Genomic DNA, 14,290 nt, shown 5'->3' on the forward strand with positions numbered 1-14,290 from the left:
TAATACAATTTACTTGGTTTTGCAGGTTTTCCAATACAATATAATAATATAATATAAATATATATGTGATTTAGTATAGGTATATACATTTATCGCTCCTGCGCTGCGTATATAATATTTTATATACATCAGCGCGCGTGTTTAGTCGGGCGGCGAGTAGGCGTCGCACATCGACGAACCAATCACTGCACAGCACCCACCCCACTCGGCAGCAGTATTTATTGTAGTATATAGTCGTCGTCGTCGTCATCGTCGTCGAACAACTCACTTCCGGGCCTATCTGCTTTAACTTTACACACCGATGATTTTTTTACACCGATTTTTCACCGCCGCACCCAACCCATCACATATACACAATGACTAAATGATAAATTTCGACACGGTGGAGAAAAAAATCAACGATTCGGTCCAACGAATCGCGTATACTACTGCTACTACGCCATAGAAAACAACAATAACCGTGAATTAAAATAAAGTGTATAGGTACCTAAGAAAAAAAGAATCGAGACGACATAATATATTTTTTTACGTAGCCATTTTGGAATCGATTTGGATCTGTACAAACGATGCGCGAGCGATGCGTATATATTTATACGATAGATACATGCGTATATATATATTTTTTTTTTGTGCGCATGAACAATTATCAAACCATTTGGTTTTCTAATCAACTGTTTCCTTTTTACCCTGATCGGTTAGGTTAGATATAGATGATAAATGTATGATCGGTATGACTATTTTATATATACCTATATAATAGCCCAGTAAATAATTAAAATCGTTTTTATATTCTAATCAGAGCGAAATGATTAAAATAATAATAATATAATTAATGTCTAGCGATGCGTTGATTATATTTGTTTTATCACATTTTTTTTTTTAGCAAATCTGTTTTCCCTCGCGGTTTTTGTATTCCACGAAAAACTTTATATGAATCATCGAAATCATTATTAATGTAGCCCTATATATATATATATATATAGGTATAGATATACTAGATTTTTTTAACCTTGTGTATTCTGCAGAAATTGATTTTACGGTGTTTTGCTTTTGTTCAAGGTAGTTTCAGTTTAATTTTGAGTTACAATTTGAAAACCAAACTGAAGGTTCACTATTATGTATTTACATTTAATCCTAATAATATTTTATACTAAAAGTTATTCATAATAGTTATTCATATAGAATACATTATATTATTTATATTGTTTATCACTACCGCAATATATAATATATTAGGTATATATATATATTATGTTTATCTACTTTTATGATTTATCTATCACACATCATATGATGGAACAACAATTTTACTTTATGTATATACCTACCTATATGTATATCATTTAATATATATACCGCATATTATTATTACTAACAATTTCAACATATTATTTAAACTTAAAATATATTTTAGTTGTATGATTTTTTTCAAATTTAAAATATACTTGTATAATATAGATTAGGTAGTGACATCTTTGTACATTTTGTACAATATGTATTACGTGTTCATAACTCTTATAGCTTAAAAAATTATAATCAATATATTTGTTTGTCTCTTGTATATATAAATTATACCTATATATTATATATGTTTGTTTTGTGAGAGTCAGATTTGACGTTATGAATATCGAAAATTAATTGTTGAAGTATAATAGTTATACTGAAAGTTCTTAATAAAATAAAAAAAAAAAAAGATATCGAAAATTGTATACTATATACATGTATATAATTGTATCAAGTTTCTTTGTGATCATCATAGGCGTATACGTTTGTTTTTGTTAATTTAAAATTCGGATAACGCAGCGACCACCGTGCCTGCGCACCTATGTTATTGTCACCATGTACACTCGTATAAAGTGAATTATAAACACACCCAATCGCCTGAAGGCAATCAACAATAACATATTGATGTGGAAACATCAGTAGGTACCTACTATACCTATTTATGTGTATGGTTTTGATGACTTGATGTATCATAATAGAAAAATTGGACCGATGATGTATTCATCATATTATTACACATGCATATTCATCAATACATAAACGTATAGGTACGTAGTCATATTATAATACATAAGTATTAGCTGCAAGTATTGTGCTTCGCGTTTGTAATATTTAGTTTATTAATATATTATATATTTTAACATAATATGTATATATGTATTTAATATTTATTATATTATATAATAGGTACCGACCATTGTTTTGTGGTCTTGTTATCGCGCACTTACTATAATATGTTCACTATTATATATTTATATATATACATGTATATACCTACTGCGCTTTACACAATATATATTATATACGTAGGCACAACAAACTTATTAGTATTCTGCATGCGGCCAATTATAGGTTTATACAATAATAATTAAGTATACGTGTCGTCGACCATATTATACATATTTTATAGTGTTTAATATTTTATCATTGTATAGATATATATAAGTAGTTATATACATTGTGTACGCCTATATACGTGGACATATATATTATACACCGCAGCATACATGCACTCGGATCATATATTATACCTATTTTATATAGGCCGTAATAACGATAATATAAATATATTATATTTTTATTAAATTTTTTATTTCCTCGTCGCAATGGCTCTGTTATATTATAATATAATATATCCGATGATGGGGCATGGGCTTGCAGGATATCACGTGGTGTGTATGTTTATATGTATTTATAATACCGTGGGTACTTGTGCCCGCTGCAGTGGCAACGATTTTAAAATAATATTATAATGGCTCGGGCGGCGGCGATGACCGTGACTTTCCGCAGCTCCCCCTTTATTATTATACAATATTTTTTAGGTACATTATGTACATCATATAATATTGTGTGTACCGCGTCCCTATGCAATATATAATGTAGCCTATCAACCATTAACATCGGGAACATAATATTATGATTATATTTATATAGTGGTCATAATTATCCCCCCCTCTCCGCGAAAAGTGTCTGTGTATATTATGTATGTACTGCGACTACATATATATAAGTACGCCGGCATTGTTTCACATTTTCGTTATTATATTATTATTTATTTCTACATGCCCCAGTACATTTGCATTTATATATAATATACGTCTATATATGTATATTAAATACACGTCATCATCATATACACCTCTATTTGTGATTTTCTAAGCGGCACAATCACAATGGCCGTTCAAAAAACTACTAGATGGTCAGTATATATGAATATAATAATAATAATAATCATGATAGTAATAATAATGATAATAACAATAACAACAATAATAATAGAATATCGTAAAATTATTATTGTACATTTCGAGTACTTAATTTAACGCACACGTATACGTGAATATACGTTATACGTGTGCTTCGTGTGCGTGCTCGGACGACCGATTATGTTTGTAATCCGTTGGACTATTACTCGTCGCTGTCGCCGTAAAAACGGGTATTGTCGTTACGCCTATGCAATAATATTATAACGTCGTTGGTTTGCTTTTCGCAGGAATCACCTACACGACGAGCATTGGGACAACCACCCCACCCAGCCAAACCGGCGGCAGCGGTTCCACTACACCCGACAACAACATCGCCGGCGCTGGTTTGATGGTGACAGGCGGCGGCGACAACGGCATGGATTCGACAGTATCGTCGCCCCCGGACCTCTATCCGCAGCAGCCGCAAGCTCCGCAGCCGACCGCCATACCTCTGATCCAGCAGCAGCAGCAACAGCAACAATTGATGCAACAACAGCAGCAAAACAGATACCAGCAGCAGAGGGACTATCACCACCAGCAACAGCACAGAGCCAGTGAGTGTAGTATTACATTATCATAATACATTTTACGCGGTAGTCGGTAAAAACTAGTGTATACAGGTATACAAATGGCTTAAAGAAAAAAAATTAGTAAAACTATAATGCCATGGTAGAAATCAATGCTCGCAGCGTTCCTATTTTTAAAATATTAATCTTCATTAAAATGCATAATTCAATGTCGCAAAACTATGTATTTTTAACATACATATAGTGATTTAAGGTAATTTATTATCTATTCAATTATACCCATATATATTATCTTACGTTAGGTGCATAAAAATATTTTGTATCTAGGAATGTCGCATATAGATTGTACTACGGTGTAGGTATAGTACCTACTATACACACGATTTCAGCATTTTATAGCATCATCGATACACGATGATTTTGGGTGCGATATTTTTGGTTTAATGGTATTATAAGCTAAATTATTTGACCATGTTTATTAAAATAGATGCTTAAATGCAATACCTTAGATAATGCTTTAGGTACAACGTAGTAGGTATAATCTGGAAAGTAGGTTTATTAATTTATTGCGCTCATAGAATTTATTGTGGCATACTCTTACTATTTTTCTCGTTGGTAACCATCATTCAAAATACAATGTATAAATATTGTTGAATGACAATTAAGTCTTTACCTCCCCCATAATCTGATAGAGATTGATTCTTTTAATCGGTAAAAATATTATTCCCTATCTTGCCTAAGTTTAGCCTCAAGAAAAGCCGGTAGACGCGTTTGTTATGATTATCACTTATCAGTAATGACCAATATGTTATAACTAGAGTTAGGATGTTGATGACCTAAAAAACACACAAAAATGCCCTAAAAGATGAAAAAATGACTGAAAAATGTTGAAAAATGACGTTAAAAAACAAATAAAATGCATTTTGAGCTAAAAATGCAAAAAAATGCAAAATAAAATTAGAATATTCTGCATCAAGGGAGTATGAAACAAATTTTTAGCTAGGATAGCATTGTACAGAATAAAAGGAAAAAAATGCAAAAGTCATCAACATCCTAACTCTAGTTATGACTTATGACATAACTATACTTACAAATTCCAGTTTGATTAAATTAATTATTAAAGATAAAAAGAGAGTTGGCGAAATGTGTGAATCACCTATAGTATATAATATGACATTGTGTGTTTTATCATGATTTATATTACACGTACATTACACGTACCAATGTTTTCGATAATCATATCGATAAACCGACAGACGATAACGGAAACTTACGTGGAAATAAACGTCATCCCATAACCACCGTAGTTTATTGAAAAATACATAATATTATATATTTATATTCAGAAAAATAATTATGTACCACTTAATACTTTTACCAATTTCTACATTCCATAGGTATTCTAAATATAATATAGTCTATTATATATTATATACCATGTTAATATTCGTTTTTATCCACATTAGGCTAATGCGCATTAATCAATTAAACACGATTGACGAAATTGAAATAATTCCATTGAGTGCTTTAACGATTACATAATATTATATATATGCCGAGTCTCGTTAACTCGAATCTCGAGAAAAATAAAAAAAGTTCGTGTTTTTTGAAGTCGGAATTATCGAGACTCGACAGTGCATAATAATCGTGCAGTATTATATAGGCAAATATTTTATATTATAGATAATCAATTTAGAGTTATTATTATAATATGCGCAATATGTACTCATACAACAGTTAGAGAAAAGCTTAGGCCTCTATCTCCGATAAATATAGCCTTTGTAGTTTGTAACATTAGAGCATGTAGCGAATATATACATAGATCTATAAGTATAACTTCCGATTACTCAATTTTTCGTTTCAACAAAGTTCGAAACGTACTTACAATTATATAAAATATGATATCGTTGTATTCAAACGTGTAGGCATTTTTTTTTTTTTTGACCTCATCAGTTTTCATGTACTACCTATATAAAGATCACTGTGTGGAAAACGCATTTGACTAGATTTTTTACGATTGTTGTATTATACGATTGACGTTCCTATAATATAATTTGAATCAGCGCGTATACACAATATAGTGTTCGTTGTATACAAGGGGTCACGCGAACTACTCATAATTGGACGTAGCCGAACACGGCCAACCATCTATATATATATTGTATTGTATCGTAGAACAATACAATAACGAGCTAGTGCGCGTAATACAACGTGAATAAAGTTTTTTAATCGTCATCGCTAAAAAAGCAGGAGAGTACCTACACACACACACATACACACATATATAAATATATGTATGGCAATAAATTATATTATACATATACACATTTATACACCACGGTCTATTGTCTAGTCGCGCGCGTCACGGTTTGCTTAAGCGTTCTTTCTTCCCTCCTCTCTGACGCCTCTATCTATATGATGTAGGTATATACATTATACACGACTTTTATGTGTGTGTGAGTGTAAACTTATTATTTATACACTGCCCTGCCCAAAAATCATCATAAAATACGTTTATGTATAGGTATATTATAATTCGCTTCTTCAGCAGCAGTCATATTAAACCACGCCCTCGTCCTGTGTCCAGAATATAAACGCTGTTTCGTGTCCGACCGTGTTCGCGGTTACAACCTCCTATAATGTACCTGCTGCAATGCTAACTATAACACAGTTCAATAAAGTACCGTGCTCTATACGAAACGTGAAATTCACAAAAAAAATTCATCAGTGTTGTATGATATATGTTTATTTTAATAATTTAAGCGTATTTTATTATATCATAATATAATATAATAATATTATATTATGCGACGACGTGATAAAGTGGTCCTGTAATATATGGCGTTATATGATGGACAATAACAGGTTAAGGGTTAAGCGAATTGCAGTGGAATTGCTTACATTTTTCAAACGTCTTGTAGAAATACAAATAAAAAGTTTACAAATGTTGTTTGGATATTATCATTCTGGTTTTGATAACGCCCGGAATTTATAGAATTTTGACTGTTACCAAAACGTCAACCTGTGAATTATAGAATTTTATTGTTGGATAAATAATTATTAATTCTATAGTATAGACGTGTGCAGTTGCGGGGGAGAAAATCCATTATATGACGATATGAATGCACAATTTGAACTGTTAATGAATTCTGCAGGAAACACTTCACAAATAATAACCCGTCCATAATATATACATTTCGGCGTAATACCAAAATAGTAAATCTATACATAATTAATAAATTACCTTCAGTATAATATTATTAAACTGCTTGAAAAATTAAATCCGTACCATTTATATAATATGGCCTTATGATGGTACCGTGTCTAAGCCAGCTTCACAGCTACGTTGTCTATCATTTTATCGTATTCTGATAGTCACGTTAATTATGGTATATCATTCACTAAACCAAGATGTACCTGGACATTTACAATGCTTAACTGCCAAGCTTAACTGGATACTACACAAAGACGACGTAGATGTGAACTCCCAGCCTCACTCGATATATATATTACCTGTCGTCTCTTAAAACAATACTATAGGTACTGCAGCTATGAGTATCGGTCGCTCGGATTTTTAGAAATCGTTGAAACTATTTTTACATATCATATTATATAGTAATTATAATGTATATAGTACATATAATAGTATATAGTAGAATCATTGTCCACGACTCGTATTGTTACCAGCCCTGCACTTCATAGTATACCTGCAGTACCTACTACCGATTATAAATTCACTTATATTACACTATAAATGCTACTATACCTATGTAATAATGTTATCTATAGCCAAAAAGTACACATTATATAATTAAAAACGGAAATGACGTTTACAGATCACCGGTACATACAGCAACAGCAACAGGATAACTACACCGGCGAACAGCAACCGTATCCGACAACCAGCGGCAGCCCTTACTTGGACGCTGGCGGTGGTACCACGTCGCCTTATCTGACATCCGCTAATTCGGTGCCGCCATCTCAGTCGGGCGCGCAAACCGTGCCTAACGGTGCCTCCACCACGACTGGACCGTCTCATCAGACCTCCGCGGTCACAGCGGCCGCTGCGCTGGCCGCGGTCGATCACTGGGCAGCCGCCGCGGCTGCTGCCGGTGCCGATTCGGCTCTGCAACTGCAGTTTATGCACCAGCAACAACAGCAATATCAACAGCAACAACAGCATCACCACGGCCATCAACAGCAGCAACAACAACACCATCACCAACAACAACAGCAGCAGCAACATCTCCATCACCACCATTACAACAACAACAATCCGCACGTTCAACAGCAACACCAACAGCAGCACCATTTAATGGTGCCCGGTGGTGGCAACAACAATATGTCGGTTGACATAAAACCATGTTTGCAGTTACAAGCTCCCCCTCTCATTACCGGTTATACGCCAAGTAAGTATTATTGTTTGTAGGTATTTAAAATTCGCTAATGTAAGAGGACTGCGTTTGACTTTTGAATCAATATTTACTTAAAGTTGTTTTTTGTATGTGGTATTCAATTTTATCATAATATACATAATTATATAACTGCATTATATTGTATTGCATTATCACCAACGATATATTCAATTTTTTTAACATTATTGCATCTAGCTTGTTTTTTTCCAATTCATTTGTGGCTATATGTTAAGCTTTTGTTCCTGCAATTTGCTAAGGACGATGCCTATTTAAAAGCTTTTAAATAGGCAATTACTATTTACTATATATAGGCGTATGACATGTAATGTAACAAAAAATATAGCCTATACATTTATGATGTATTATAAATAAAAAATTCAATTTACACCATTAAAAATCTCTTGTTGTTTTGCAATATTGTCTTAGGTATTCGGAGTTTGCGCAAAATTCATTCAAGTTTGAAACTTTTAGTTTAGAGATTTACTAAAGATCAAAAATATATTACACCATGTGATAATGTGTTCTTTTGCTTTAATTGTAAATAACGTAGTTTTTTCAGTTTTTTTACTAGGGCTCTATCCCGAGAGGAGTTCTTTGTGCGGCGGGTTTTAACAAACTCTAAACGGTCGTCTTATTTATGTTAAGATATCATTAGTTTATAAAATACGCTCACTATTTTTGCAAACTAAAGTATTTTGATGTGTCTGTAGGAAAAGTTTTCGTAACGGCTCGACGTGGCTCATCTGTTCGTCTTGAATTCAGTATAATTTTTTTGTTAACAAACTATTATTGTGGTTGTGTCCTTACCCGAAACATTATACTATACCTTACCACTTTAACGTATAGCGGATCCCTGGTGTTCGATCTAATTTCGTTACATTTAAAAATATATTTCAAAAACGAAATCAAATATTTTGAGGGATTTACACGTCATGATTATGGCTCGCCGACATTACGAATGCAGTTGTTCGCGGTCCAGTGCCCCGTCATTTTCACGTACCTAGCTCTTTTATAATATATCGTGTTATATAACGACGTCTGTGCCAACGCAATGATATTATACAGTATAATAATATACTATATAATTCTGTTCATGCTCATAGTTCCAAGACATTTCTTCGACGTTTGTTCTTCTTAGACAAATATACGTGCAAAAATAATCGTAATTGTGTAGTAGACATATTATTTGTTGCGTGTTTGTCGCATATATGTAATACGCGGTACTATTGTTTATATATTATTTAATCGGCGTTCGTATACACAAAAATTTGTAAGAGCGCTGAGGGCATAGTTGTTTCTTTCGAGTGATATAGAATTCCGCGGGTTCTTTGCGTCCAAAAGTCTATTATATATTACATTTTATACAGGTCGCATAGCATATATAATATACTACATAGCTTAGTTCACGAAATTTGCATTTTAGGTATACATTTTTTCCCGGCCACTCTGGTTTAAAATGTATTACCAATTCAATGCTAAAACAAATTATTATTAGCTTGGGCCAATTTTAAGCTGTTCTGGTACAGTAAATTATTCTCGGGTGCATAAAAAAAATAACACGTTAAAGTCCCTAAAAATTCATCTCGAATACACCTATAAAACTTCACTTGACGTATATACTCTGCAGTGCCTGTAGTATACCTACATAATATAATATATTAATTTGAACTGTTTTCGTCACAGATGGCGGTCCTTGTTTCACCGGCAGCGGCCCCATACAGTTATGGCAGTTCTTGTTGGAGCTATTGACCGATCGCGCCTGTAAGGCGTTTATTTCCTGGACGGGCGACGACTGGGAATTCAAACTTACGGACCCCGACGAGGTGGCCCGCAGGTGGGGCGTGCGCAAGAACAAGCCAAAAATGAACTACGAAAAGCTGAGCCGTGGTCTTAGGTATTATTACGACAAGAACATCATACACAAGACAGCCGGCAAACGATACGTGTACAAATTTGTTTGCGATCTCGAAAGCCTTCTTGGGTAAGTAAATAATATATTAAGACTAGCGTATATAGTATATGAGGTGCTCAGATTGTATATATTATATAGATCGACTAAATTCAAAGTCCAAACTCTAAAGAACCGAAATCTTGATCTTGAATAGATCGGTGACCTTGCTGCGGTGGCTTAGTGGATTTTCAAAATGTTCAGTGATTTTTTTTAACAGAAAAATTAGAAACTGAAGATATAGTTTTAAATGGGGAGTATGCGCTAATTATTTTTCAAGGGGTTGGCGTTCGCTGTTAAATAAAAATAACCTTATGTGTAGATTAAACTATTATTTTTATTACGTTTTTGACCTTGGCAGGTGGCTATTTTAATTAACTAGACATATTAAGTATACAGTCCAACTGGCAGTCATATTTGCTCTTAAAAAAAATTCCTTATAACTTCAAGTAAAAATAGCTTGTTATTTGTGGAATCATTTTCTAAGTTTTAAATTCTTTATTAAAAATAACTTATAAATAAACGATCGCCTATTCCTAATTGATAAGTTGTACAATATTTGTGATTAACTTTTTTTACCTTACTGAATTTAAGATAATTTTTTGTCAGGAAATTTCAAATGTCTCGCATTATTATAATATAGGTATTAATATTATACCTATTTATAAACAAACAAGTCCAAGCTAATCCAGCCCAATACAACGCGTAGAGGCAATACTTATATTATTATTATAGTCATTCTTTACAAGATACAAATTTCGAAACTATATATCACTTAGGTATGGATATAACTGATAGTGATATAAGATTAATTGTTATTTCTATGTATTAACGTTAAAAATATATTGTATTATAGTACCACACAGCATTTTAAACATATTATTGTACCACAATAATAATTATAGCATATTTCTTGTTTTTTTTTTTTGTAATTTCGATGGACTGCGTTTATTTATTTGCCAATGCGTATTGCATGCATATACTTTGTACTTACTACTATAGGTATTCAATAGTCAGTAAATATATTTAAGCTGTAGCATATTACAAATTTGAGCTATACGATTTATGACTTTTTCACTATGTTCCTATAATGTCTATTTATATTTAGGTTTTATAAATCATTTTATAATTTCACCATTCATTTCCATCCTGTGCCTTTATATTATAATTTAATTAGATGTAGTAAAATTGTTTTTATTCATAATAATTCTCAATTACCTAGTATAAATAGGTATCTCTATAATTTATTACCTGCGTATAGTAAATTAATTGATTTTCGATTTTTACCGAATAACCTTACGTAGATACAATTTTTAAGAACTTACAATCGTTAAACGTTTATATAATATGAATTTGTACAATCATACAATATTATAAGCGGGGATGGTGGCCAAAATAATCATTTGTTGCGAGTTTTTTAATTTTCACATTCACGAAAATAATGAATTTAAGTATAGGTATCCACTATCCAAAGAACAAAAACGTAAACTATTATTATATTGATTGTGATCTTCTTATAGGTATCTGTTAAGTAGATTATTATACACACGAACACTTCTGTTATACACAAGCACTAGCACGTGTGTGAGGAAGACATCTGCTACCTTTTCGAAATCATTATTTTTTATTTGTTCATACTTCATACCCACTTTAAATTGATAAGACCTCAGCTCCAATTAGGACTTAAGCCGCTAGGTATAAATTGGGTATATATATATATAAAACAACTACAGGTTGAGGCTACACAATGATGGTTTTATATGTTTATATATAGTTTAATTCTACGATTAATGTAAGATTGCAGTCCTTGCAATAGATCGCATGGAATGTTTAGAACCTGGTCGCTGAACTTTAGTATCAGCTTGTTCATAATATTATAGTTTCTCGTAGCGTAAATCTACAAACAATTGTGTTGAACATATTTATACTTATATACCTATGGGACGAAAATCATTCAAGTGAAAGCCGATTTTGAATGGTAAATTCACAAACGAATGACGGACAAAATCCTAATACCACTTGTGCCAACCACCCCTTGATATCCGCCAACGAATTAACTCACAAGTCACCCAACTGCTTTTCGCATCTCTATTTAATTAAATGGCTTTGATTAGATAGTATTATATGATATAATGTATACAATATGAACCCGTGCGTGGACACGAAACCGTCTCGACAATATTGAACGTTTGGAAGATAAAAAGTATTTATTACAGCGGTGTTTTTATTTGTTTTCAGCTATAGTGCCCAACAATTGCACGCCTTGGTTGACTTCAAACCCGAGTGCGGCAACAACAACAAAGACGATGAGTAGATGATGGTGTTCACAGCCGTCGTCGTTTTTACTACTGTGTACGATCGCAAAGACTGAGCTGCTGAACGACAATTTATTTATTTTTTTTATTTTTTTTTTAATCAAATAAGCGATAATTATTAAATTAAAGTTTAAATTTAAACACACTTGATGTGTGTTGTATATATGATAGAAATAATCGAAGTAATCGCCGGGATTGCGATTCACCTGATTAAAAATATAAACATCATTATTGTTAAGTATACGATTTTTATCATTTCCTTTTCTTTTTTTTTTTTGTGTAGTCAACACATGTTGTTTTATATATTATTTATACATATTATATTATAATATTATTTACCTAGTTTTTTATCATTATTTCTATTTTAATTTGTCACCGATTTTGAACGTGTTCTAGCCGAATTAATAATCGAGCTTTTCTTACCATATAATATAATATTATAATTTACATTGTATTATGAAATTGTAACGAGCTTAAAAAAAAACTATGTCAATTAATTTTATAGATACGGTGATATAATTTACATGTTATGATAAACAAAAACCAACACCGTATTGTTAAACTTATAAATTATTATTATTATTATAAAGAATTTTATTATTATTTATTAAATTGTCGTACTCGTATGTTTAAACATATTATTATAAACTATTCCTGTAAGGTTGTTGTGTACATTTTTTTTTTTTACTAATAATAACATCTTTATTAAATAACAAAATAAGTAGGTTTATGATAGGAATATATGTCATGAATTATGTACCTATAGTATATTATAATATGTTTACGAAATAAGTTAATACATTTTAAGGAAAATCATTATTTTTTACGTAAATTATTATTTCATTATCGTCACCGCCAAGGAACAATATTACATTATTATTTTTTTTTAACTCTATAAATATATTTGGCCACATATAATGCCAAGTTGCGAGATCAAAAAATCGCACAAAATAATTCATTGTATGTTTTTCAATTATCGAGTTATTGTTATTTTTCTATACTATTATAATTTATATGTATGATATATACATCTTTATATATATATATATATATATATGAAATAATAGCTATGTGTGTACATTTTCAATTATAATATATAAATATCATTCAAAATTTACCTAAAATCTTTCCGATTTTTATTGAATATTGTTTAATGTAATCACTAATCATATAAAAATATCCTTTCTTACTATATAGGCATCCAATATTACTCCAACATTCTTCAGAACACCTCCTCCTATTAACCATAATTTATTTCAGATGAAAGTTTGCCACTGACCTGTTGACATAAAGAGTGTGTTAGAATAATTACTTAGTTAAGCTGAGTAATTATATAAAATTATATAAATTACTGTAAATCTAATAGTCAGCTATATCTCAAAAAGTAATAATGTTGTTAAAAAATTTATTAGGTTGTTATTGAGCATATATGCGTACACTAATATAGTAATATCAATGATCCATTCATTTTTATGATAGTGGTATTGGAATTGGAGTTATACTTACATTTTATAATTAGAAAGTTGATTTGACGTGTAAATTAAATAGACGTGAAAACGGTGACGGGTATGTCACCTGCAACCACATTACGCTGTACTATTATGCAGTAAGTATGTGTCTATAAATATGTATAAGCTCCGCTAAGTCCTAACTGCTCCATTTGGAGATCAGTAGCCTGTAGGTATAGGCTGTAATCAAAAATAAAATAAATACCAATTTGTTTGTTTATCAAATATCAATTATGACATTGGCCTAAAAAATAAGACTTCCTATCATTTTTAAATGTGCTGACCTAAGGTAGAAGTAAATATTTTATACGGGTAAATGTTCTAATTCC

At 31.6% G+C, this 14,290-nt stretch overlaps 1 protein-coding gene across 1 annotated transcript in view; it reads left to right on the top strand.

Moving 5' to 3' along the window:
* LOC107171889 (uncharacterized) overlaps positions 1-13,577 on the top strand; it is a 61,428-nt gene extending 47,851 nt beyond the window's left edge. Inside the window, exons 7-10 of the mRNA XM_089215618.1 lie at positions 3,497-3,802; positions 7,612-8,184; positions 9,874-10,171; positions 12,377-13,577. Of these exons, the coding sequence (XP_089071744.1) occupies positions 3,497-3,802; positions 7,612-8,184; positions 9,874-10,171; positions 12,377-12,452 (1,253 nt within the window). The 3' untranslated portion in view covers positions 12,453-13,577. The remainder of the gene's footprint in view (positions 1-3,496; positions 3,803-7,611; positions 8,185-9,873; positions 10,172-12,376) is intronic.
* Positions 13,578-14,290: the final 713 nt, after the last annotated feature.

Source organism: Diuraphis noxia, unplaced genomic scaffold (assembly GCF_037042655.1).
Source record: "Diuraphis noxia isolate RWA-SAM2 unplaced genomic scaffold, SU_Dnox_SAM2 contig0001, whole genome shotgun sequence".
NCBI classification, from domain to species: Eukaryota; Metazoa; Arthropoda; class Insecta; order Hemiptera; family Aphididae; genus Diuraphis; species Diuraphis noxia.